At 41.5% G+C, this 25047-nt stretch overlaps 1 protein-coding gene across 17 annotated transcripts in view; it reads left to right on the top strand.

Annotated features, from left to right (window-relative positions):
• ITSN2 (intersectin 2) overlaps positions 1–25047 on the top strand; it is a 59118-nt gene that overhangs the window by 19641 nt on the left and 14430 nt on the right. For 8 of the 17 annotated variants that reach the window (XM_015859536.3, XM_015859537.3, XM_015859539.3 and 5 more), the window contains exons 4-29: positions 569–632; positions 1626–1789; positions 3086–3283; positions 4139–4235; positions 4911–5053; positions 6017–6080; positions 7711–7848; positions 7984–8069; positions 9026–9288; positions 9956–10105; positions 10335–10475; positions 11342–11429; positions 12035–12174; positions 13016–13096; positions 15236–15372; positions 16838–17226; positions 17964–18085; positions 18974–19149; positions 19462–19606; positions 19910–20112; positions 20716–20777; positions 21556–21722; positions 22046–22091; positions 22282–22403; positions 22837–22933; positions 23418–23609. In XM_015859536.3, the coding sequence (XP_015715022.2) occupies positions 569–632; positions 1626–1789; positions 3086–3283; positions 4139–4235; positions 4911–5053; positions 6017–6080; positions 7711–7848; positions 7984–8069; positions 9026–9288; positions 9956–10105; positions 10335–10475; positions 11342–11429; positions 12035–12174; positions 13016–13096; positions 15236–15372; positions 16838–17226; positions 17964–18085; positions 18974–19149; positions 19462–19606; positions 19910–20112; positions 20716–20777; positions 21556–21722; positions 22046–22091; positions 22282–22403; positions 22837–22933; positions 23418–23609 (3675 nt within the window). Of the gene's footprint in view, positions 1–568; positions 633–1625; positions 1790–3085; positions 3284–4138; positions 4236–4910; positions 5054–6016; positions 6081–7710; positions 7849–7983; positions 8070–9025; positions 9289–9955; positions 10106–10334; positions 10476–11341; positions 11430–12034; positions 12175–12644; positions 12821–13015; positions 13097–15235; positions 15373–16837; positions 17227–17963; positions 18086–18973; positions 19150–19461; positions 19607–19909; positions 20113–20715; positions 20778–21555; positions 21723–22045; positions 22092–22281; positions 22404–22836; positions 22934–23417; positions 23610–25047 lie in introns of those variants that run through there. The other 9 variants (XM_015859541.3, XM_085543979.1, XM_085543981.1 and 6 more) reach the window with 3 other exon arrangements.

The raw sequence follows: 25047 nt of genomic DNA, 5'->3' as shown, positions 1-25047 counted from the left end.
TAAAGACTGTATGTGAATAGAAGGGGAAGAAGGTGCTGAAAAAATAACCTGAGGCCTTAGATTTAAGCATTTATAAATTGCTCGTAGAGAAGTAGAACCACCACTGTCAGTGTTTTATTGTATCTTTGTTTAACAGCACAGTCAATGTCAGTTGGTTAGGTTTGATAAAGGAGAAGGAAAGAAATGGTGTGCTCATCCTTTCCTCTGTAATTAATTAGGTCAGGATTACATTTTTGGCCATTTATACTTGTACGACATCTGTTGAAATGGTACATTTGTTAAACTGTTGGCAGCCTTTTGGTTTCTTTTTTACTCCCACATTTTAAAGCTTCTTACTGCTATTTGAAGCTGTGCTTCAGGGAGCAGATTCAAGATTACAAGAAGACCATCTGATAATAGATGTCACAGAGGAAGGAGCTAAGTGACACATGACTGAAAAGATGAAGTGTGGTGATTCCTTTTGAGGATCTGCTCCCACAGGAGAGCGCTGAGGTTATCTGAGATGCCTGATGCTTGTCGATATCCACATCTCTAGTTTTAAATCCTCTTTCTTTCATGTTTGTCATAGGTGATCAAGCACGTACCTTTTTTTTGCAATCAGGTCTACCATCTTCAGTCCTCGCTGACATATGGTAAGGGGTTCTTGCTTTAATTTGATTTTTCTGTCTTAAGATGGGAAGTGCATAGCATCCAACTACTAAAACAAACAACAATCTGAAGCTCCATAGTAGTTATAATGGACTGTGAGATACCAACCTGGATCTGTAACATAGGAATGGGACAAAGTTCTGTTATTTGCAACACGTATGTGGTAGTTGCAAGACTTAAAAGATAGCGTTTCTTCTCTGTAACTCTTCAGTCTTCATCCATGGTGCTGCAGTGGGTGTTGTTATCAAGATGTGTGCGTGCTGAAAGTCAGAGCAGACCATAATAATAAAGAGGAACTCACTAGTGGACAGCGTGAAAGGATGTATTTCGATCTAATACGAAGTTAATTTCTTCTTCTGACACTTGACAGCACAGATCAGCCCTGATTTGTTCTGAGTAGTAAGAGAACAAAGCTGGGAGTGGAACATGCAGCTCATTATTAACCTCAGCATTTTCTACTAATTTTATCCATATTCCTGTGCCTGTTCATAGACATTTAATTATTAATAAGATTTTAGAATTCATGAAGTAATGCAGTTTTCAAAGTGGCTTTTAATGCCTGTAGCAGGTTTATGTATTGTAATGTTTTTTTGCAGTAATTCCTTATGCTATGACATGCTCATTTAAAATAATTGTGGAAAGAAGCATTGCTGTAGCAACAAGTAAGCAGGAGATGACTATTTTCCCAAATATCTTCCTACTCTTTTAAGTATTTAATACACAGTAACTTTAAAACTGAAGTAAGGAGAAGTCTACCAAGTGAATTAAATTGGATGCAGTTAGGCATTATACTTTGAAATGATGCAAACTTACGAGAATTTAAATGTTGTCATAAGTAGAAAGCATATAGATGGTTGCAGTGTGTTGTTTTCTTGTATAAAAATATGTAAAATTGATGATAAATCTTCTCATTTATGAAAAACTTTAAGTTACATTTCTCTCATGTGGACTCTTTCTTTCTTTGTTTTTTCCTTAAGGGCACTGTCAGACTTGAACAAAGATGGAAAAATGGATCAACTGGAGTTCTCTATAGCCATGAAACTCATCAAGCTGAAATTACAAGGACAGCACTTGCCTATGGTTCTCCCTCCTGTCATGAAACAAACTCCAGTACTTTCACCTCTAATGTCAGCTCGCTTCGGTACTTATTAATATATTGTTAATTAGTGTTCAAAGAGAAAACACACAGTTGTTCTGCATTCAAATACGAGTATCATTAATCTGACCACATCACTGAGGGAGTCAGTTCAAACCAAAAAACCACCATGCAAGAAATCCATGAAGCCTCTTACTTAGGCAGAGCAAATGGCCTTTTTGATGACTTCATTCTCTGGAGACGTTTAATAATAAAGAAGCAGCATCTATTGAATTTTGAGGTTCAGGAGGGCCCTTCACATCTGCCCTTTGACTTGCAGGCTGTCATACTGAAGGCCTTTTTCTGTCTCCCTCTATTCACTCATGAGATTACACTCCTAACTTTCTTCCTTTTAAGTCAAACTTAGCCAGCGGTCAAAGTTTTAACATCAGTTATATATAATACTTATATAGGATGAATCAGATTGTTTACTCGATCATTAACAAAATATAATTGTTTTTAACTTTTCTGCTATGTTTTAAAATTGAATGTGTGTCAGTGCATGTCTGCTGATGGGTATTTTGTAGGAGAAACTATACACCTGGTTTCAGCTAGGCTACGAAATTCAGCATGTACTTCTTTTGGTGTTTATACAGCTAAATGTATGCGTGTATTAATTGCACGTGTGATTTTAAATGTCTGCCCAACTGTAAACCTTGTGTTTGCATACCAATGCATGCATTTATATATAGCTGTGGTTGGCAAATTAATACTTACTATTAACCTTTCATCACCTCATCTGCATCCTGTTTTCCTCCGCAAGATTTAGTCAGTAATTTGAGTGTCCTAATCAAAAAACTACCTTAAAGAAGCCCTTGTGCTGGGCATGGGCCCCTAAATATGGATTTCACCCTTGTACATTCTTCCAGGACCAAGATTAGGAAGAGACTTAGTTCAGAAATATCATGAGCTGTTCTTTGTAAAGAATTGTTGCAGGTTTCCTGTTCTAGTTCTGTCTCAGGGGGCAGACACAGAAAGGCTTGTTAAAAAGTGAGTTATGTTGATAATTATAGAAAATGACATCTTAATCCTTTTGTGAAATATCTGCCAGGTCAACCTGGAGAATGAATTGTAAGGAGCAGGGTTTGGGTTTCATTTTGAAAATTCATCTGCTTTGGTATATTTCCTTCTGTTAGCTGCGTTGTGTGAGTGGAAAAGTAAATATTTTACACAAGCATCTATTTAATTTATTGCATTGTTGGATGCAGGCTGCTTTGTGTAGTTTTTACTTAGCATAGTGGATTTCATTTCTTGCTGGAGTCTCTGCAATGCAAAATCATGCATTGTTTGTTTTTGCTCTAGGAATGGGTAGTATGCCAAATTTGTCCATGCCAACATCCATGTCTACGATCACACCATTAGCTCCAATGTCTCTGACCTCAATGACATCCATTCCTCCTTTGGTTATTTCTGCTCCCCTGGTGCCTTCTGTCAGTACCTCATCACTGCCAAATGGAACATCCAGCCTTCTGCAGCCTTTGGCCATACCTTTCTCTTCAAGTAAGTACAGTGCAGTCCATGGCTCAGTTTGATATGTGAACCTCATTTTCTCTGTGGCTAATTTCAGAGACAAAACTGATGCTATGTGCAATTTAAAAACAAAGAAATATGTATAGCATCGTAATCGTATAATCATAGAATGGCCTGGGTTGAAAAGGACCACAGTGGTCATCCAGTTTCAACCCCCCTGCTGTGTGCAGGGCTGCCAACCAGCAGCTCAGGCTGCCCAGAGCCACATCCAGCCTGGCCTTCGTTTCCTCTAGGGATGGGGCATCCACAGCCTCCTTGGGCAGCCTGTTCCAGTGCGTTGCCACCCTGTGTATGAAAAGCTTCCTCCTAAGATCCAACCTAAGTGTTCCTTGTCTCAGGTTAAAACCATTCCCCCTTGTCCTATCACTGTCCATCCCTGTAATCAGCTGTTCCTCCTCCTGTTTATATGCTTATAGGCCACAATGAGGTCTTCCCAGAGCCTTCTTTTCTCCAAGCTAAACAAGCCCAGTTCCCTCAACTTTTACTCATAGGAGAAGTGCTCCAGCCCTCTGACCATCTTAGTGGCCTCCTGAATCCACTCCAAGATCTCCACATCCTTCCTGTGCTGGGGGCCCCAGGCCTGGATGCAGTACTGCAGATAGAGCCTCACAAGAGCTGAGCAGAGGAGGACAGTCACCTCCCTCTCCCTTCTGGCCACCCAGTACACACATATTCTTTCCAAAGTTTGTGTTCATCACATCTTTCATAGCTAAATAACCTTAAAAGCAAGGTGCTGGTTAGCTTCTCTTATTTCTCTCAAACACTTAGGTAACTTCACTACCATGTACCTGTTTTCTTTACAGCTTTTGTTTTTCTTTGTTTCAGTGCAGCCTCATACTGGTTCCTTAGGTCCCGTGGCAGGAGGGTTTGGTGGATCTAACATGCAGAAGGCACAGTCACTAATCGATTTAGGATCTAGCAGGTATGAAAGTTAAGTTTACAATGGCGATGTCTTAGTCTCGAGTAGTACACTTTATAAGAAACATGAAGCACTTACATCTTTAAGGTATTATTCATTAATAACAGCCTACCATATCTGAAAGTAAATAGTTTTTATATAGGCTAATTAATATTTTAACTCTAACAAAGCTTTCTGAAGTAGATGAGAAAGCTCAAAAAAGAAAAAGCAGTGCCAAAAAGAGTGGAATGTACAGCATTAGCAAATAGAAGCACAACAAGTGGTTGTAAAAGCAGTGTTTATGGATTGATGTGCTCATTCATTATAGATAACACCAACAGACACATAAGAAAAGCATTTGTTGTAAATGTTTATCTGTGAATTTGTTTTATGAATAATAGAAGATTACTAATCTTTGTCATCAGCTGCTCTATTTGCTGATTTTAGAGCTTTGTCATGGACAGAAGGAAGGGTTTGGGTTTACCTGCTGTACAGTTGGGCTTTGAGGGAACAGTTTCCCAAAGGACAGTGCAGAGGGTTCTCAGTTCCAGAAGGTGACTCAGAAGTGTTTGTGAATGCATGTCCAGCTTTGGGCTCCTCATCTGGGCACAAGATATACATGATTCTGTATATCTTCTATTCCAATGCCTGTTTGTTAAGCCAAGCGATTAACATAGAGATCTTTCTTTTTTGGAACAGTTCGAATTCTTCCTCCAGTGCTTCACTAGCTGGGAATTCACCAAAGATTGCACCTTCAGACTGGGCAGTTCCTCAGGCTTCCAGATTAAAATACAGACAGAAATTTAACAGCCTTGATAAAAGTATGAGTGGATATTTATCGGGTGAGTATGGCATTTGGTACAGAGGGGAGAAAGCAGTGGAGCAGTGCTTTCTGTGAAAATGAGAGACATCTACACAGTTGTTTTTGTGCCATGTGCTCCATTTCTGTGTATATCCATCAGTAATTGCTTTGCTATTCGGGCTTTGTCTTCTTCATAAAGAAAGCAGTTGAGAAAGGTTGTGGCAGTACTGCAGGCATGGATTTGTAACTTCTGGAAAGTAATTTAAGGGAGTAATTCTTCATTGACTTCCAGTGACATTCGTGCTGTGCTACAGCATTGTGGTGGTTTTGAAAGACTTCCCACCAACTTAGCACAAGAGCAGAATTTGAAATGAATGAAAGTGCTTGTAAAACTGGATTATGAACTGTAATCCGCTGAGTGGAACGCTGAAAAAGCAGGAGGCAGGTTTGGAGTCAGAATGTATCCCTGTAGCTGAGCAGATTTCTCATTGTGATGGACTGCTTGCCAACCCTTTGCCTCAGTTTTTTAGTACACAAAAAGGGAGAATTGTTTCTTTCCTGAAAGGGACTCTTTGCGTTTTATCTTGTTTGGTTGATTTTTGAGCTGAAGGTTTCATTGACTTGCCTGAAAAAGGTGTATGGTTCTCTGTTAACCTAAAAAACCTGGCTGTTTTCCAGCTTACCAGCTCAAACTTCAGCAGACAATCAGCTGTGCTCTTGAAACAGCTGTGGGGATTACCATAAATACCCCCTTTTTAATGTCAGTTTTTCCTCTTTTGACCTTTGAATGAAAAGAGAATTACACAAAAATACTTCCATCTTCATTGTGTTCAGATTGAAATGCCTTTTGTTAAGCCTGGAAGTAATGCCAACTGTCAGCGATTAATGAAAATGGATTAGATTAACATCAGAAATAAACATGCCCCGGTTCATGACCCATTTTTGCTACATGTGAATCTTTGTTCATAGCATTTATTAATCTCTTTTGTGTTTTTGCATGAAGGATTTCAAGCAAGGAATGCCCTTCTGCAATCAAACCTCTCACAGACTCAGCTGGCTACTATTTGGTAAGTTGAGTTACTGATGATGCATCCAATACGTTTATGGTGTTAAAATAGAGGTAATTTTTATTTAATGAGAAGTGATGAAAGGACACCATAGATCTAACACTGTAACCAGAAACTAAGTTACTGCTTAAACTTGTTTGGTGTTTGATGCATTTTGAAAAGACACTTCAACTTAACATAATAAACTTCTCACTTTTTGGACTAGAAGACCCCCACGGGTCTCTTCCAACTCTAAGGATTCTATGATTCTATTCTATCCGCGCTTTGTTTTTTGAGCTCCATAGAGTAGTACAGATGTTAATTTCAGTTTCCATTTCAGTGGTGAGCTACTTAACCTGAGGGAAGGGTTCGTTGGTTTAAAAAGCAGGGTTGCAAAGCAAAAGACCATCTCACCTTGGAACAGGCTGCCCAGAGAGGTTGTGAGTCCCTGGAGGTGTTCAAGGCCAGGTTGGATGGGGCCCTTGGGCAGCCTGGTCTAGAATTAGAAATGGAGGTTGGTGGCCCTACATGAGGACAGGGAGGTTGGAGCTTCGTGATCCTTGAGGTCCCTTCCAACCCAAGCTGTTCTGTGATAATTCTATGATCTTGTTAGTTTTTGAATATGGAGAGTTTAAGGAAGGAGCAGCCCATCAAGGTACTCGAATATCAAACAGCTCTTAAGATTTGTCTTTGCTGTGGAGATGGAAGTTGTTACAGTTGTCTGAAGGCTTGAATGATCTGCCTTTAACCTTCTAGATATGATAGTTTGGGCTTTGCTTTCAGTCATAACTTGGATGTTGTGCTTGAACTTCACTGTTCCAGAGGAATTTACATTAATATTGTGCTTCATAGATCTTTCTGAAGTTCCACTGTTGTCTTGGGGGGCAGACATTTGTTTGTATTATCAGCAGTGACCCGAAACATTATTCCTACTAGTTCAACTAATTTGATTGCATTCAGTGAGGGTGAAAATGGAGTTTGTGGTTGTGTTCATCCACTTTGGAGTGTGAGAAATAAAGCAGGTACACAGTTACTGCTTTCCTCCTGGGTGCCTGGCCTGAATGGATCAGTAGCCAATGCAGGGTTGTCTCTGTGCACGTGTAGACGATTAACAGACCAAGTTACAGTTTTGCCCAACGTAAGGAATTACTGATATTTCTACTGGCATTATGTTCTTAATTACTGTAATATAATAGTAACAATGTGATAATAAATAACAGTAGTGTGTGAATAGTGCTGGTCTGTCAACACAATAAAAAGCTCATTTCATCATCTCCTGCTTTTGTTTTCCCTGTGGTGTGTGAGTGGGTGGTGGATTTTTTGTTTGCTTCCTCTTTGATTCTTTTTTAAAATGGCTCAATTCTTTCTTGTGTGTCCAACTCTGAGTACAAAATACAGCACAGGCACCTATTAAGCATCTCACATAAGTCCAGTCTAAGTGTGTCGAAGGACGTGCTCCATATCTGGTTCTTGGAGAATAATCTCTCCTTCCATCCATGGTTTGTATTACTAATTTTAATTATTTTTGCCAGATCATTTCAGAGGAGTTTTCAGTTTTATTTCACAGTTCCAGGTGTGAAAGTCTTCAGCTATTGCTTGTGAGTGGTCATGCTGTTCAGTTCTAATTATTATTACCATTAAAACTATGCAGGTCACTGGCGGATATTGATGGAGATGGACAGCTGAAAGCAGATGAGTTTGTGCTGGCCATGCACCTCACTGATATGGCCAAAGCTGGGCAACCTCTGCCACTAACTCTGCCTCTAGAGCTGGTACCACCTTCCTTCAGGTAAACTGCTGAGGGCAATGAAACATGACTGTACCTTCAACAGAATTTTTTTTGTGCAAACAAGGTGACTATTATTTGTCTAATGGGGTTTTGTGTTTTGGGGGTTTTTTGTTTTGTTTTTTTTGCCATCTCCAGGAGTGGAAAGTACACTGAAAATATTAATGGGACTCTGCCATCTTACCAGCCTGTGCAAGAGGAGGAGCCACAGAAAAAACAGCCAGGTAAAACTAAGTTCATGGTTTCGTTGCTGGTAAATAAAGCTGTCTTGCAAGGACTATGGAACAGTTAGAAAGTGGAAGACATAATCAAATCCCTGGGGGGTTCATTTCAAGAGCTACATCCCTTTTAACTTGGATGGTAGGAAGGTTGTTAAGTGGATGTAGTCAGCCTATTACATCTAATAAAATTGAGAAGACAGAGCTATTATTAGCTGTAGGAATGGAAAAATGTGCTGATTAATAATGTATTTTGGAAAACAAATCTTTCATTTCCAACTACTGCAATGCTACTGCACAATTTTTTGCAGTGGAGTGTTACTGGCAGTACTTTGTTCTGGACATTCTGAAAACAGGAGATCCCAGTGTTGTTTAATTATCTAAAAACGAGATATGATTTGCACACAGAAGTAAATTCTGCTGTTGGCTACCTGATGCAACAAGCAAAGGTCTGTTGTGTGTGCAGCAATGTGCCTCTCTTTTTAAAGAGTGGTTACTGGGAAACTGAGTCATTCCTTTCAAACTCCTTTTACCCTGCTGTAGTTCAGCTTAATCCTGTTTTGTTTTCTGCTGTTTTTAACTCCAAGAGATCTTACAGGGAACGCCCTTTAAGGCTAATTCTGTGTGTGTTAGCATTTCTTGCTCAGTGGAAAACCTCTGTAGCAAAATATTGACTTCTCTCAGCTTGTAGGAGCTGTTCCTTTGTGTTACCTCTAAAATTGAAACCATTTTCTTGGTCAGTTTTAAATTGCAATGTTTTTGTAGTTGGAATAGACTTAGGAAAGTTTCAGGGTATTTTGGAGAAGAAAAATAATACTAGAAAAAAAATGTGCTCATCGTCCATGACCTAAGTACCTGAACTTGCCAAAGAGAGGATACCTATCTTTAGTGGCACAACTGAGGCACTTATTTGAGAGCAGTGTTTAGCACAGGGCAGAAATAACTACTTTTCCTTGTTTTAGTGACGTTTGAGGACAAAAGAAAAGCAAACTATGAGAGAGGAAATGTGGAGCTGGAAAAACGTCGCCAGGTCCTGTTGGAACAGCAGCAGAGAGAGGCAGAACGTAAGGCTCAGAAGGAAAGAGAAGAACAAGAACGAAGAGAGAGGGAACGGCAGGAGCAGGAACGGAAAAAACAACTTGAATTGGAAAGGCAGCTGGAGAGACAACGAGAGCTGGAAAGGCAAAGGGAAGAAGAAAGGAGGAAAGAAATAGAAAGGCGGGAGGTTGTTTTCTTGACATTATTTTTGTAATGTTTTAAGGAATATGTATGTACATGTGGTATTCACTTGATGGAGCACTCAGGGTTTGGGCACTGACTTTGACTCATTGAGGGGCCAGTGGCATTTCTGTCTGAAAATATTGTGTCCATTATAAATGAACAAAGTGGTGTTGTAAGTCAAAGACGTTCACATTCTTCAAAGAACAGATGAGACTTGTTGGACAGTTTTCTTAGATTTAATAAGAAAAAAAATCTATATTCCTAACAAGACTCTACCGAATTCATCATTGATAATAATTTGCTCTTTGAACTTCAGGCAGATTTACTTCTAGCTGGGGTCTCAATGCATATGTAAGCGTTTCATGTTTTATAGAGTTCTGTGAAATACTCAGAAGGGGTTAAGAGTAATGCAGTGTGCTCGTTTATTGTCAGTTTTCTAAGCTGAATTTTTTCCCCCTCTCTGAATTGTGCATCTTTCTTCAAATAGCTTTATAAGGGATAGGAGCATGGCATACAGGATCTTAGAGGATCGCTTCCTCCATTCTTCGATGCTGAAGTTACAAGATCATTTTGAGAAAAGCAATCCATTATGTTGCTGCACATTGTATTAAAACATGATCTTAGTGTTCTGTATCTGTGTGGTGATTTAAAGCAGTGTAACTTTTCCGTAGGCAGCAAAGCAAGAACTTGAGCGCCAGCGGCGTTTGGAATGGGAGAGAATTCGCCGCCAAGAACTTCTTAATCAACGTAACAGGGAACAAGAAGAAATTATCAAGTTGACCTCTAAGAAGAAGAGCCTTAACCTTGAATTAGAAGCTCTGGTAAGATATGCATTTTACTGGCCAACTTGAAATGAAATGTGATATTTTGAAGTATGCCAATCTTAGAGTATAGAGAATGGTGTGCTAGGAGCTTCACTCTGCTTTGGATGAGCAATCTAAACCAGGTATTTTTGAGTTCTTGTAGGAAGTTGATTGTGTAGTAACATGCCTGCGGATGTAGTAAAGAAAGGCTTTGTTGCTATATGTAATTACTCTGATTTCTTTCTAGACAGACAAACATCAGCAAATTTCAGGCAGATTGCAAGATATTCGAAGCAAAAAGCAGATTCGGAAGGCTGAGCTGGAGGCTTTAGATAGAAAATGTGACCAAGGAATTATGGAAGTCAAGCAACTACAACAGCAACTTCAGGTAGATCACTTTCTGATAAGCTTTTAATTCTCCTTTATTTCCTGCTTTGTGTTTCAGTAATTTTATGTGCTCCAACAGGGAGGAATAGTGTATCAGTTTGAGTCTGCAAGGCCGTCAGCACTGCAGAGGTTTTTTAGGCTTATTTTTGGTGCGAAAGAATTGATTGCACGTACAACAAGAAGCTGATAATTGAATGCAGACAGTAGTCAGAACTGTTTTGAACTGATAATAGTGACGACATTTTAATCGTTACTGTGATGGTTCCAGCCTCAGTTTTTTTGTGAGGGTTTTTGTGTTAGACTTGAGGCAGTGAATAGAATGGCTTAGATTGGAAGGGACCTTAAAGCCCTTCCACTTCCAACCTTCTGCTGTAGGCAAGGTTGTCACCCACCAGCTCAGGCTGCTCAGTGCCCCATCCAACCTGGCCTTGAACGTCTTCAGGGATGGGGCAACCACAGCTTCTCTGGAGAGACTGTGCCAGTGCCTCACCGCTCTCTGAGCAAATAATTTGACATCTAACCTAAATCTCACCTTTTTTAGTGTAAAGCTATTCCCCTTTGACCTATCCCTGTCAGAACATGTAAAAAGTTCTAAGGAGCCTGTAGCTCAGTTCTCATGATAGTTTCTACTTTTAATAAATCTGTTAATTTTTTTTTTCTTCCAACTGCGAAAAGATTTAAAGATTAAGAAGTATTTGGTGTTAATGTTGTTCATACAATGAGTATAAAAGTAGTTTTTCCTCTGCCCTGTAGTGGTAACTTGCATCCATGCTTCATTAAAGTGACTTGGGGTTATGTCTGACAGTTCTTGCACACAGCTGTATGAACAGGATTAAACATTTGTTATGCTCTCTTCAATCTCTACAGGAGTATCAGAACAAGCTGACCTGTTTAGTTCCTGAGAAGCAGCTGTTAAATGAAAGAATTAAAAACGTTCAACTCGACAGCGCTCAAAGTAAGTTCGTGCAGATGAGTTCTGTGTGGTTCACATTGCTGGGTGTTTGTCATTTTACACCATACTGTTGGAAAAAAACAAGCTGTAGAGTATAGGGGGGCCAGTCCTACCTTTGTTTTAATATCTTTTTCAGTGAGAACTGCCTAAGAGTTGTTGTATCTGCGTTCCATTACTTCTGCCATGTTGTAAATAAGGAGCAAATAAGCACGTTTTTGCTTAAAAATTCATTTCTGTAGACTGTACAATCCTCAGACGCTGTGATCCTTACTACACAGTGGGTTCTTGATAGCATTAATTTGGGGGGGGGTCATTAAAAGTTTACACTGAACGTTGTATCAAAGCACACTGCAAATTCCTGCCTTTTGAAGCTTGTTGTGAATTGATCTAACATGATATGAAAAACCATTTGTTAAGTATTCCGTATTACATGTAACGCCTGTACGTGTCAGGTAGCTGTTGGCCCCCTTCTTTGTGCTGTATGCCAACACGAGGGTAAGTCAAATGATTTTTGTAAGGAATGGATCTGGGAATGTATGTATGTACATTGGGGAGAAAATCTGAGAGCAAAAATCCTTGTCAGGTTGCTTATCTTTCTTCTAATGCAGATGCAGGAGTTGCTTCAGTGCAAAAGAAGTCTCTAGAAAAGGAAGAACTGTGCCAAAGACTGAAGGAACAATTAGATGCCCTTGAGAAGGAAACTGCTTCTAAACTTGCTGAAATGGATGCGTTTAACAGTCAGCTTAAGGTATGTGTGTTCTCTCAATACATCCAGTAATTTCTTCATCCCTGTGTGAAGGTGTGTGGCGCTTCCAAAAGGTCATACCCAACTTTTAGTGTCACATAAGAATTACCAGAAGTCTTGTAGCACAGGAACAACCCATTCAAAGCTATCGCTCATGTACTAAAGTATCCACATCTTGCTGATCGTTGCTTTGCATGAATCGACTGTTGCTCACTCTCAACCTTTGCTTTGGAACTGAGGTTGCTTAGGCTCTTGGAGGTTCTTTACTTATGGGGTTATACAGTTTTCTTATGGGGCTTCAATTTCTGACTTGTGAACATTTAATTCTTGTTGAAAGGAATGCAGGGTTTTACAGTATATCACACAGGATCCAGTAGCAGACTTGGCTGCTGTTTGTAAGTCAGCATAGGCTGCTTCTTTGAGGATAAGGTGGTAAATGTTGACTGCTGGCCCTAAAACTATTTTTGTTTCAGCAGCAACTCTCAATGTACCTAACAATGCGTACAGCGCTCAGGCATGCATCTGCTTAACTTTATTTCCTGGCCTACTCTCAGTGGCAGTGATGTGAGCTGTATTCCTGTGCAATGCATTTGTGCTGGGCCAATGTGAGGGCTCTACGCTCGCCATTGAAAAGAACAGGGATGAATTTGTAAGCATTTCTAAGTTTCTTTTCTTGCCAAAAGAACGGGCTGCACGAAACATTGGCCATGTGCATTTTTAGTTCCTTGTGTGCTTGCATGGCTTGCCGTGTTCAGTGGCTGCATCCGCTCTTTAGTCTTCCCTGAAATGTTTTCTGAAATACGGTGCAAAGATTAATTAGCTTTTTATCTGCCTTATCTTACAGTGTGACAGTATGGATGATTCTGTTCTTCAGTGCCTTTTGTCTCTGCTAAGCTGTCTCAACCACCTCTTCCTCTTACTTAAGGTTATTTTCTAATCTTTGGCTCTTTTGCTTTTTGAATTACTTCACTTGTGTTTTTTTTTTCCTCTGCTCACCTTTTCTGTTTGGATGTATAACTTACGTTAAAGACATTTTCCTAAAACAAAACCAGTAGTTTTGCTCTTCCTGCTAGCTTTTAAATCCTCATAAAGACGTACAATTTTGTTTACCTGCTTATAAGGCCAAACTGCAAAGTGATGATCGCTATTTTTGTTCTTAATGGGCTGTGTTTAAATTGTTTTATTCGACATTTTCTTTTTAGTTAAGGTAACATCAACAAAAAGAGCACTGTCTAAGATGGAAATGGTGTCTTCTCCCAGCTTTCCATCTGTTGCTCTCTATGTGTCTGACTGTGCCTACGTTCATACACCTGAAGCTGGGAATCATAGAGTCATAGAATGGTTGGGTTGGAAGGGACCTCAAAGATCGCAAAGCTCCAGCCCCTTCCACAGGCAGGGCCACACAACCTCCACATTTAATACCAGCTCAGGCTGCCCAGGGCCCCATCCAACCTGGCCTTGAACACCTCCAGGGATGGACGGGGCATCCACAGCCTCTCTGGGCAGCTGTTCCAGCACCTCACCACTCTCATAGTAAAGAACTTCCCCCTGACATTCAACCTAAATCTTTCCTCCTTCAACTTAAAACCTCTTCCCCTTCTCCTGCCATTAACCTCTGTAAAGAGTCGACTCCCCTCCTGTTTATAGGCTCCCTTTAGGTACTGGAAGGCTGCAGTGAGGTCACCCCGCAGCCTTTGTTTCTCTAGGCTGAACAAGCCCAGCTCCCTCAGCCTGTCGTTGTAGGGGAGGTGCTCTGGACCTCATCAGGTATATGGAGTCAGGTATATGAATTCTGAATTTGAGACTGAAATGGTATCAGTGCCCAGATGATGACATATGGCACAGCAGCGGCCATCCTTTGAAACCTCTAGATTAACCCCCTACTAAAGCTTGCTTCCTGTTTTTCCTCCACGCTGCTTTTGTCTGCTGGTGTCAGAAATCTGGCTTGGGTTTTTTTCCTTCTTAAATCAAAGAAATGAGAGTTTGTTTCCATAGTAATCCTCAGTTTTCGTGTAGCATGAGAAAATGTTTTCAACTGAACACATTAGGGGGAAAGAACAGTAGCAAATGCATCTGTTTGAGACGTTCACTAGCATGGAAGTCTTGTTACCTTGCCCTTATTGCAGGAACTGTGATTGTTGTTGGCGGTGTTTACTGTGGTGGGAACAGATCGTTCATAACTGCTTTATTTGCGTTTCATATCAGATACAGAAAGTCAGAATACACCACGTAGCTCAGTGTGTGCCAGTGGGATGCCTCATAGTAGCGTGGCATCCAGCTTTGTACTGTGACAAAGTAAGTTCTCAAAGTATTGGAATTATTGCTGGTTTTGTCTCCTGTAAATGTAATTATCCCAAAGATTCATGCTCATGTCCTGTGAAAATATCCATAATCAGAGGGAGGTGGAATAGGAACTGAAGAATGTGCCCCAAAAAGTAGGAGGAAGAAGGCGGTGTGGGTGTGTTAGGCTGTAGCTGCCTGCAGTGGTAAACCTAATGAGGATGTTCTTAAGGTTTTTGATGGAGTTAAGGAACTGCTCCTTCTTATTCTGCTCGAATAATTTCAGTCTTCCATTTCCATGCAGCAATTTGTGGTTGTATTTTACAATTGGGAATGAACAGAAACATTGCAGAGGGGAGCACAGGGGATGTATTCTCAGCTTTATGTGTTCATAGAATCATAAACCACTGTGTTGGCTTTCAGTTGAAGTCTGCCTCTTCAATGGTGTGTTCTGTGGTTTTTCAGAGTGTGCTTCATTGTCATCTTTGTCCTTACAATGTGTTGTATTTATACATGAAGTTTTATCTTTTCCTGTTTCCTGTCACGTTTGTTGTTTCCAGCAGGTGTACGTCTGAAGGGCTCTTTGAAAGCCTAAGTTCTAAGAAAGGACTTGCAAACCTGACTCTACAGTGACCTTCAGGGATTGTTAATAACTCAGTGTTACGTTGTTCGTTTGTATGGATAAAATTGTACTTGGGCTCACAAAGTGTTACAGTGCTTGGGTGTTTCTCCCAAAAGATTGGGTTCATTTCTTTTGATGTACTTCGTTGTGTTTCCTTATTAGGACCTGAGAGAAAGCTACAGCACACAGCAATTAGCCTTGGAGCAGCTTCATAAGATCAAACAGAGCAAGATCAGAGAGGTAGAGAAAAGAAGAGCTGAACTTGTGCAGAAAAAGCGGCTGGAAGATGAGGCTGCAAGGTACCATATCTTAAATCATCAGCATTGCAGCTTTTAAAGCAAACGAGAGCCGTGATGTCTTAAAGATCCTGGTTTTAATAGACAGGAAGTAGAATGGCAAAAATACATCCTGGTTTGCTGCCTTGAGAAAGCAGTTTAAATGGAGTACCACTGATACAAGGTGTTCTGCATTTCCTTTTTCTGATCTATTTTTGTCTTTTCGTGTAATTTAGAAACTCAAGTTTCAAGAGCAAATAAGCCAAGCAACACTTTCTATTAGTATTTTTGGCTTCTTTTTATCATAATCACGGAATGACCGGGATTGAAAAAGGACCACAATGCCCATCTACTTTCAACCCCCCCTGCTGTTTGCAGGGTCACCAACCAGCAGCCCAGGCTGCCCAGAGCCACATCCAGCCTGGCCTTGAATGCCTGCAGGGATGGGGCATCCACAGCTTCCTTGGGCAACCTGTTCCAGTGCGTAACCGCCTCTGGGTGAAAAACTTCCTCCTAATATCTAACCTAAATCTCCTCTGTCTCAGTTTAAAACCATTCCCCCTTGTTTATCTCTACCCACCCTCATAAACAGCTGTCCCACCTCCTGTTTATAAGCTCCCTTGAAGTATTGGAAGGCTGCAATGAGATCTCCCCAGAGCCTTCTCTTCTCTGAGCTAAACAAGCCCAGTTCCCTCAACCTTTCCTCATAAGAGAGGTGCTCCCTCCTTCTGATTATCTTAGTGGTCTCCTGTGCTCCTGTTCCAAGATCTCCACGTCCTTCCTGTATTGAGGGCCCCAGGCCTTGGTGCAGCACTGCAGTTATTAATTCTCACACTTCTAAAATCCCTCATGTTTTCTATTTCTGTTGTTACCTTTGATAAGTTCTTAAATATCTCCTTAAATGCTTCTTGAATAGCTGCTAGTTCTTTGTCGTGTATATTAATTCACTTGTGGAATAGGTACTTAGACAGTAGGAAGGACATTGACGTATTGATTCTTCAAATCATTCAGGTTGGAAAAGACTTCTAAGACCCCCAAGTCCAACCCCATCCCACCCCCCCATGCCCACTGCCCGCGTCCCTCAGTGCCACATCCCCACGGTTCTGGAACAGCTCCATGGACGGTGACCCCACCACCTCCCTGGGCAGCTGTGTCACTGCTTGTGTTAATCTTGGGAGCTCAATAAGTGAGCTGGTTTTGAACTGCAAGTTTGATTCCTGTTTGAGGATGAGGACCAGAATGTTGAACTACATCTTTGAGCTAATCATGATTCGTGTATGAGGTGCTGGTTTTGCACTGCTCAGCTTGTATCAAGAAATTAAGCTTTTCAGTTGTTGCCTCTTGCTTTCTCATGGTCTCATTCCAAACAAGTATAGTTTCTCTTGTGTTGCTGATTAAGAAGCAGTAGTTTTTATACTTGCTGTTCTAAGATGTCACTGTTTCGTTTTCAGATGAATGTTCTACCCCTCTCTCATTTTGTTCTTTTTAGGAAAGCAAAACGGGAGAAAGAGAACCAATGGCAGGAAAATATCCGAAGGGAAGAGGAGGAGAAAAAGAAGCGATTAGAAGAAGAGAGAATGCAGGAAAAGGTGCAGGAAAAGCTTCATGAAGAGGAGGAGAAAAACAGGCAAGCCGGGATCTTGAGAGAAACAGAGCAACGGCAGAGACAACTGGAAGAAGAGAGAAGAAAGCAAGAACAAATTGCTAAAGAAGCTGAGGGGAAGCGTAAGCAGAATGAAGAAATAAAGAAGATGAAAGAAGTCACCAACTCTCACGAGACAGAGAAACACGCTGCTAAATTAAACATAAGTGACAAGTTTGGAGATCTGTTGAAACCAGCAGAGGGCAAAAGTCTTAAGCCACCCTGGACAAACGAAGGTACTCTTAGTTAGGATGTTGCCTTGGTGGTTCTTGCTTTTCTAAGTCATTTCTCATTCTTTAGGTGTGTTAGTGTGACTCTGTGGCAGACTTACTGCCTCTTATTATGAACAAAACACTGTTCTGTGTCTTCAGTTAGCTGTAAATCATCCTATTGGTTTAGTTTGTCTCTTATAAGTTTTTACCACCTGTGGCCCCAGTGGCAAATCCTCCAGTGATCATGGCTGACAAATTGTAGGTGTTGGAAACAGAAATACTGTAGTGCTCTGTAAGATCTGATCTTTCTGTCATTAAAGCAGAAGGCCAACATGGAGCGGCTTTGTCAGGTGATGAGTGGATGCACAGGGTAATCCTCAGTGGTTTATTAACACTGAAATCCACTTATTTTTGCACCACTCAGTACCTCTGATTAACAAAAGTAGAACTGAAGTCAGCTTGACTTTCTCCAGTGGTCTTCAGAAATCCTCATTTAACAGTATTTTCCCAAAAGATGACTTGTCTTTAATTCAGCTTTCTTTAGTGCCAGTTCTGATCAGCTGGTTTAATTGCTGAGTTAAATGAGAACCAGCTGGGGTGCAGAAAGATAGAACCATAGAATGGTCTGGGTTGAAAAGGACTGCAGTGCTCATCCAGTTTCAACCCCCTGCTGTGTTCAGGGTCACCAACCAGCAGCCCAGGCTGCCCAGAGCCACATCCAGCCTGGCCTTCAATGCTGATGTGTTTTCTTATCATTTCAGGCAATGCCGTCAGTAATTCAGAATCCAGGAATTCTGTTGCCTTTGTAAATTACAGAGCTTTATATCCGTTTGAAGCAAGGAATCATGATGAGATGAGCTTTAATGCTGGAGATATAATTCAGGTGAGATTTGCCATTTGTATTTAGCTTGTCACAAAACAGCTCCTTTCTTCTGACCCTGAGAGGAAACAAAAGAGGCTGGTGTTGTTTTGGCTTCCTTTTCAGATAGAACTGGCTTTCTCATTGAACTGCTCCTGTCTTATTTTAAAAATACGCCAGCAGCCACCACCTCCTTTTCTACCCCCAACCTCAACTAAGCTAAACTGGCTGCTGGGACTTGATTAGCTGCTAATTTTAGCCCGTTTTTTCTTCCTCTGCCTTTGATGATATGCAGCATGATGGAAGCTTCTGTACTGACATAGATGTGTAGCACAAATGCTCCGCCCTTAATCGTTACAGTAAATAACATTTTTGGATGAGTTGTGAACAAAGTTAATTGGAGGCTCAGCACGTTTTGTCTTTTAATAAAAACTAAGATTACTGAGAGAGATTTGGGCTTCCTCATTTAAGAGCAGCACAGCTCTTAAAACTGTGTTAGTTTTCACGTGCTGCTCTACCCAGCCTCTGCTTCTTGGCCATGCAGTCAATGAAATGCAACACAAGTCATTGTAATTTGGGCAAGCCAGAATTGCTTCTGGTGTTATCTGTCCCTCAGTGTCACATGATTTGTGTCCTATTTGAGGAGCACACAACCCAAGGCTGTCTCTGCTGGCCTCCACAAGTCACTGAGTTGGTTTGTTACCTGGGGAGGAGCTGCAGGAGGCACAATACAACTGTGTCACCACCAGTGTGTAATCCGCTCAATTCTGGAAGGAGAGAGAATTGCAAATGCTGACCCTGCGAGTGCTGCCTGTGCTGTTTGCTCTACCAACAGATGCTGACATGTGATAGATATCCTGTTGTTCCACACAGCAAATTGTGTTTTCTTTGTGTTTATCCTCCTGTCTGTAGGTTGATGAAAAAAATGTTGGAGAGCCTGGCTGGCTTTATGGGAGCTTCCATGGGCGTATTGGTTGGTTTCCATGCAATTATGTGGAAAGAATGCCAGAAGGAGAAAAAGCTTTATCTCCTAAGAAGGCCTTACTTCCTCCTACAGTATCTTTGTCTACTACCTCAGCTGCTTCAGAGTGAGTTCTGTTGTATTTGTGTTCAGATTGCTTGTTCAAAGTTAAGGTAACATGCTGTATGGTATGGCCTGGGTTGAAAAGGACCACACTGCTCATCTGGTTTCAACCTCCTGCTGTGTGCAGGTCACCAACCAGCAGACCAGGCTGCCCAGAGCCACATCCAGCCTGGCCTTGAATGCCTGCAGGGATGGGGCATCCACAACTGTAGTATTCCTTGTTTTGTATCTGTGTTCTAAAAAGTAGTGATTCTGTGTGAAGTGCTTTTAGAATAAAAAGTGCTGTGTCTTTATTATGTCTGTCTTCGATTTGCAGACCGCTTTCACCAAGCAAATCTGTAGAAGAGTCAGATTACCAGAACGTGCATTTCTCCAGCCTGAACGTTAATGCAGCGTGGCAACAGAAGTCAGCTTTTACCCGCACTGTGTCCCCTGGGTCTGTGTCACCCATTCATGGACAGGTACGTTGTGTGTTCTGATGTGACTCCATCCACCAGTGGACTGTGGACCGAGAGGACACGTGCAGTGCATTTCTGAGTCATGATAGTTTTCATCTGTAATTAAACACTTTATATTTGTAACAGATAGGAAACAGTGGAGATTGTTTCTTAGTCACTTCTGTAAAACATTGTCTAGATGACAAAAAAGCATCCAGCAGTTAGGAATGAACTCGCTTAGACTGCAATAAGTGAAGTGTCAGTGAATGTTTAACACTCACACCAGTGAAGGGGACTGCTAACACACCTCTGCTTCTGTCTTACCAGGGGCAGCCCGTTGAGAACTTGAAAGCACAAGCACTTTGCTCTTGGACTGCAAAAAAAGATAACCACTTGAACTTCTCCAAAAACGATATCATTTCTGTCCTGGAGCAGCAGGAAAACTGGTGGTTTGGGGAGGTGCATGGAGGAAGGGGTTGGTTTCCCAAGTCTTACGTCAAGCTCTTACCTGGAAGTGAGAAGAAAGAGGAGTAAGTGTAACTTTGACTGCTATTGTATTTGGTAGTTATCAAAGAGAGGTGTTCCGGAGTGCCAAAGGATTGCAGTGAAGATCCTGGATGCTCTTTGATTTACACCGTACAGTTTTAGGCTTTTATTACTTCATTCTTGGAAGCCAATTAATGTTGGGCTCACGGCTGTGTAAATGAACAGGCTTCCAAGGTGAGTCCTGTGAGAAGTCAGCGATGGCTGATTATTCCTTAGGGTGGTTACTTAAGTCTTATCAATGCTTGAGTGGCTGCGCTGCTGTGTGTGAATTGTTCTCATCGTGTTGTGATGAAAGTTGTTAGAAATAGTTCAGAACGAGAAGATTGGGCAGAAATCTTTATGGGTGTGAATAATACCTTCCAGTCATATAGTCTGACATTGTTTTTGAAGTGTGGTGTGGTGTGGTGTGCTCTTGGCTGCTGCTCAGCTCTTAAAACCAGTGATATGTCACTTGTTGAAAGGGGAGGGAGCTTTTATAATGAAGAAATAGCAACTTGGAGACACTGGAGCGAGCTTAGGCTCATCCTAATAAAGGGATGCGTTGGTCAGCATTTTGATTATTCAAATGTCCTTTTTCATGTCTCCAGACCAGAAGCTGTTTATGCAGCAGTGAAGAAGTCCGGTGCACAGCCCTACCCAGCAGGAGAGGGTAAGAGAGCATAACAGTGCGTGATGGAGCTGAAATATGTGAGACGTGTCTGAACAATTCCTTTAGTGCTTGACCAGAAAATACTGTGCAAGTGCTGAGCTATAGTTAGGAGAATCTGAGAATGAGAACTTAGGTAATATTTGTAACTAATTCAGGTTGAGCGTAGGCGCGTTGGTGGTGTTTGGTTGGGTTTGATTTTCTTTGCTTGGGTTTTTTTGTTTGTTGGTTTTTTTTTTGCTTTGTACAATTGGGTGTAAGTTCTTCAGGCTTCTGCTTATCTGCAGTGTGTTCCAAGTGTGGTAACTCACTGCCAAATTCGTATCTGTAGAACGTTGTGCATCCTTAACTCAGAGGTGTGAGCATGAGACAAGCTGTGATGGCAGGCTGTAAGGTGGGTTGTTTCACAGGCTTGCTAGGACATTCAGGGCAGGTTTAGGTTGGATCTTAGGAGGAAGTTTTATACCCAGAGGGTGGTGATGCACTGGAACAGGTTGCCCAAGGAGGCTGTGGATGCCCCATCCCTGCAGGCATTCAAGGCCAGGCTGGATGTGGCTCTGGGCAGCCTGGGCTTCTGATTGGCAACCCTGCACACAGCAGGGGGTTGAACCCAGGTGGTCACTGTGGAACTTTTCAGCCCAGGCCATTCCACGATTCTATGACATGATCCACACTACAGACACCATGAGGGGTGCAGACATCCAAGATTCTTGTGTCTGATGGACTTTAATCTTCCCATCTGAAGATGTTCTCTCCACCTTTATATGTACTGTTTGTGCAGAGTACGTTGCGCTGTATTCATATTCAAGCTCTGAGCCTGGAGACTTGACTTTCACTGAAGGCGAGGAAATCCTGGTGACCCAGAAAGAAGGGGAATGGTGGACAGGGAGCATCGATGACAGAACTGGGATCTTCCCCTCCAATTATGTCAGACCAAAGGATCAAGAAGTGAGTTCTTACTTTGAGTCTTGCATAACGATGCTTTTTCTCTGTTTTGGTATATTTCTGTTATTGATACCTGTCTGTTAAACGCTGATTTTAAGCAGAGATAAAATTGCTTGACAGGAAAGAGAATCCTAGGGGACTTGACTTCCAGATCAGTGCTGTAACCACGGTGTCCCACTGTTGGTCTCACAGCTGGATCTTGGTGTTCTGTTAAATTAGGGCTCAGAGTTGCAATGTATGTACATGCCACGTGCTTATAAACAGCCTGAATAAACTCTGCTGGTTTTATTAAACATGCAAAGAATATTGTTGTGTCTTTGTTACAGGGTTCTAGTAATGCTGGCAAAGCTGGAACAATAAATAAGAAACCTGGTGAGTACATTATAACTTCTCAACGTTTTGGACTGTGTTTGAAGTGATTAATAAAGCACGTGTGTTCATGGAAGTGTTTTAAGGTCTGCCAGTGTGCTTACCTGCAAGATAAATACCAACTTTCTTCTTTAGAAATAGCTCTTATTGTAGTGAAAATATACCAAAGACAATTAATATCCCTTCTTTTCAGAAATTGCTCAGGTAACTACTGCTTATGCTGCATCAGGAAGTGAACAACTTAGTCTTGCTCCCGGGCAGCTCATTCTTATCCTGAAGAAAAATGCTAGTGGATGGTGGCAAGGAGAGCTGCAGGTGAGTGGTTGGAGGAACAGGAATCCTGACTTGACAAGCAGCATTGAGGGGTTCTTTGGTTTAACTTGAAATGAACAAGTGAGTAGAGCACACTGAAAGCTGCTTGGAAAGCTGCAGTTCCTCGTTAGAGACTCTTAAATTGATGTGCAAGTGGAATTTTCTTAGAGCAGATGTGCAGCCCTACTGTGAAATGATTAGCTGCTCTTAAAACCTTTGAATGTACGTATTTGTCAGAGCAAGTCGAGACGCAGCTTTATTTGAGTTTGGTTGTTTCATCCTTCAGTCAGATCTTACCTTCTGAGATACTTAGTGCTTAATTGCTGTTGGAAGACCAGCTTTGTTTTCCTTAGGCAGAACTGTGTGATACATCTGTTGTGCTTTTCCAGTCCTTATGCTGTTTTGTTTCTTGACTGTATTATACCCATTTCAACAGGCAAGAGGGAAAAAGAGACAGAAAGGATGGTTCCCTGCCAGCCATGTGAAGTTACTGGGTCCGAGCAGCGAGCGAACCACATCTGCTGCCCACTCAGGTGAAAAAAAAATGGTCTTATTTGTATTTCGTTTAGAGTATATTATTGAACTACTTTGTTCACATACTAATTTGAATTAACACTGTGTTTCATAGCCTTATCTGACTGTGCTTTGCTGTACAAGGTGAAGTCCTAGTCCAAATCCGAGTCTTTTGGCATATGTGTCCATTCAGATATTATTTCTGTCCACAAAAGGGAGAATCTCCCATTTGCTTTCAGCAGTCCTTCATGGGCTCCCTGCCCCACCTTATACTACTTTATAAAGCTTTTAAACTTTTCTGCCTGCGTTGCAGAGCCACACTCACCTCGCTTGGAAGCCCCTTCTTGCCATTTGATTCCATAGCAAGCTGTGATCATGTCTGGTGTTTTTCTGTAGCACTTGATGTGAAGTTGTTGTTTCTTTGCCATATCTACACAAAATACTGAAAAACTGCCTTAATGCTTCATGTCACAGCATTCTGCTAACTCTGCTTTTTCTTCGTAGTGTGCCAAGTAATAGCAATGTATGATTACATGGCAAACAATGAAGACGAGCTCAGCTTCTCCAAAGGGCAGCTCATCAACGTGCTGAGCAAAGATGATGCTGACTGGTGGCAAGGAGAAATCAATGGTGTGACAGGTCTCTTCCCTTCCAACTACGTGAAGATGACCACAGATTCTGATCCGAGTCAGCAGTGTAAGCAACTATTTTATTAAAAACCATTTTGCTTCTTTCTTTCCAAAGTGCATTACTGTTTTTTTTGCTTTCAGCTTGGAGCACCAACCAAAGTTATTGGGATTTTAAATGCTCTTTTAAATACTTTATTACTCTATTTAACCTACAAATAACCATCAGATTACCAACCAGCCAGACTGCAGTAGTGAGAGTGTGAGGGTGAGCTGGAGCAAAACATCCAGTAGGTGTCCACCTAAAGAGCAGCTGGTGTACAGCTATCTCGTGTTTGATAGCTTGTACTGACCAGAAGCCAGTGCAGGTGTATTATGCTTCATTGTAGGAATATTCTGTAATTCCAGAACATTTGCCTGTCTGAAGGTCAGATCTTTTTTTGCATGTAAATATAGGAAATGTTTCTGGTTCCTCACCCACCCGTTTGGGTGTTTTTAGTTGCCGTTTCTTTTGTCAGCTTTCCTCAGAGAAAATGAGCTCTGCTCTTACTCCTCCTTCAGCTTTCCATCCTTGGGCACTTGAATTAAATCAGCGTTCCATCAGCCCGCGACATTCGTGGCTTTCGGAGCCCCATTTAGGGTTTGGGTAGGTGATGTGAAAGTTGTCCCTTTCACTTAGCAAGCCACATCCTTTCCCTTGCTGTTTTTTCCACTAGGCATCATGCGCATTTTTTGCAGTATAAAAGCATACATCTGGAATTCTGGTTGAGGTATACCCTTAAAAACCTGCAGCTGGTCTGTGGGAGCAGCTTGCGCTTGAGATTAGATGAACTTAGTGTGGTTGTTAGAGAAGAATTCCCAGGTGTGATGATGTAGGTCCAGCTTGGGTTGTCCCCCCAGTAGCTGTCGTACCTGGCTAGAATGCCCTATTCAGGTTTTATTTGTAGTTAAATTACATCTGTGCTAATGTTCCAGGTAACGCATTCTTATTTCATGTATTCTAAATGTTTTTGATGATGTCAAAAAATGCTGCATTTAGACTGAACCTAAACAACTTTTGATTGGGCTCATCTAAAGATTGATCTATTTCTTTAGAAATCTTTTGTTTGCTTACAATTTGGATAAAATAGCACGGACTGCATCCAGCCAGGCCATGAAATTAAGGTTCTGGCTGAGTTTTTCACCCAGAGGGTGGTGACACACTGAACAGGTTGCCCAAGGAGGCTGTGGATGCCCCATCCCTGCAGGCATTCAAGGCCAGGCTGGATGTGGCTCTGGGCAGCCTGGTCTGCAGGTTGGCGACCCTGCACACAGCAGGGGGTTGAAACTGGATGATCATTGTGGTCCTTTTCAACCCAGGCCATTCTGTGATTAAACACTCCAGAATTTTTCAAAAATGAGGAGGATCTTTGCTTATCACATCAGTGACTTGAGTAGCTGGATGTGATGAGTGCAGGATGGTTGCACATCAGTTTTCAACAGAAGCAGTCCTGAGATCAAACTGCAAT

The sequence above is a fragment of the Coturnix japonica genome, chromosome 3 (genome assembly GCF_054131305.1).
Source record: "Coturnix japonica strain WE chromosome 3, WE-NBRP24, whole genome shotgun sequence".
Taxonomy (NCBI): Eukaryota; Metazoa; Chordata; class Aves; order Galliformes; family Phasianidae; genus Coturnix; species Coturnix japonica.
Note: the sequence above shows the minus strand (reverse complement) of the source record. Positions and strands in the feature narration are given on the sequence as shown.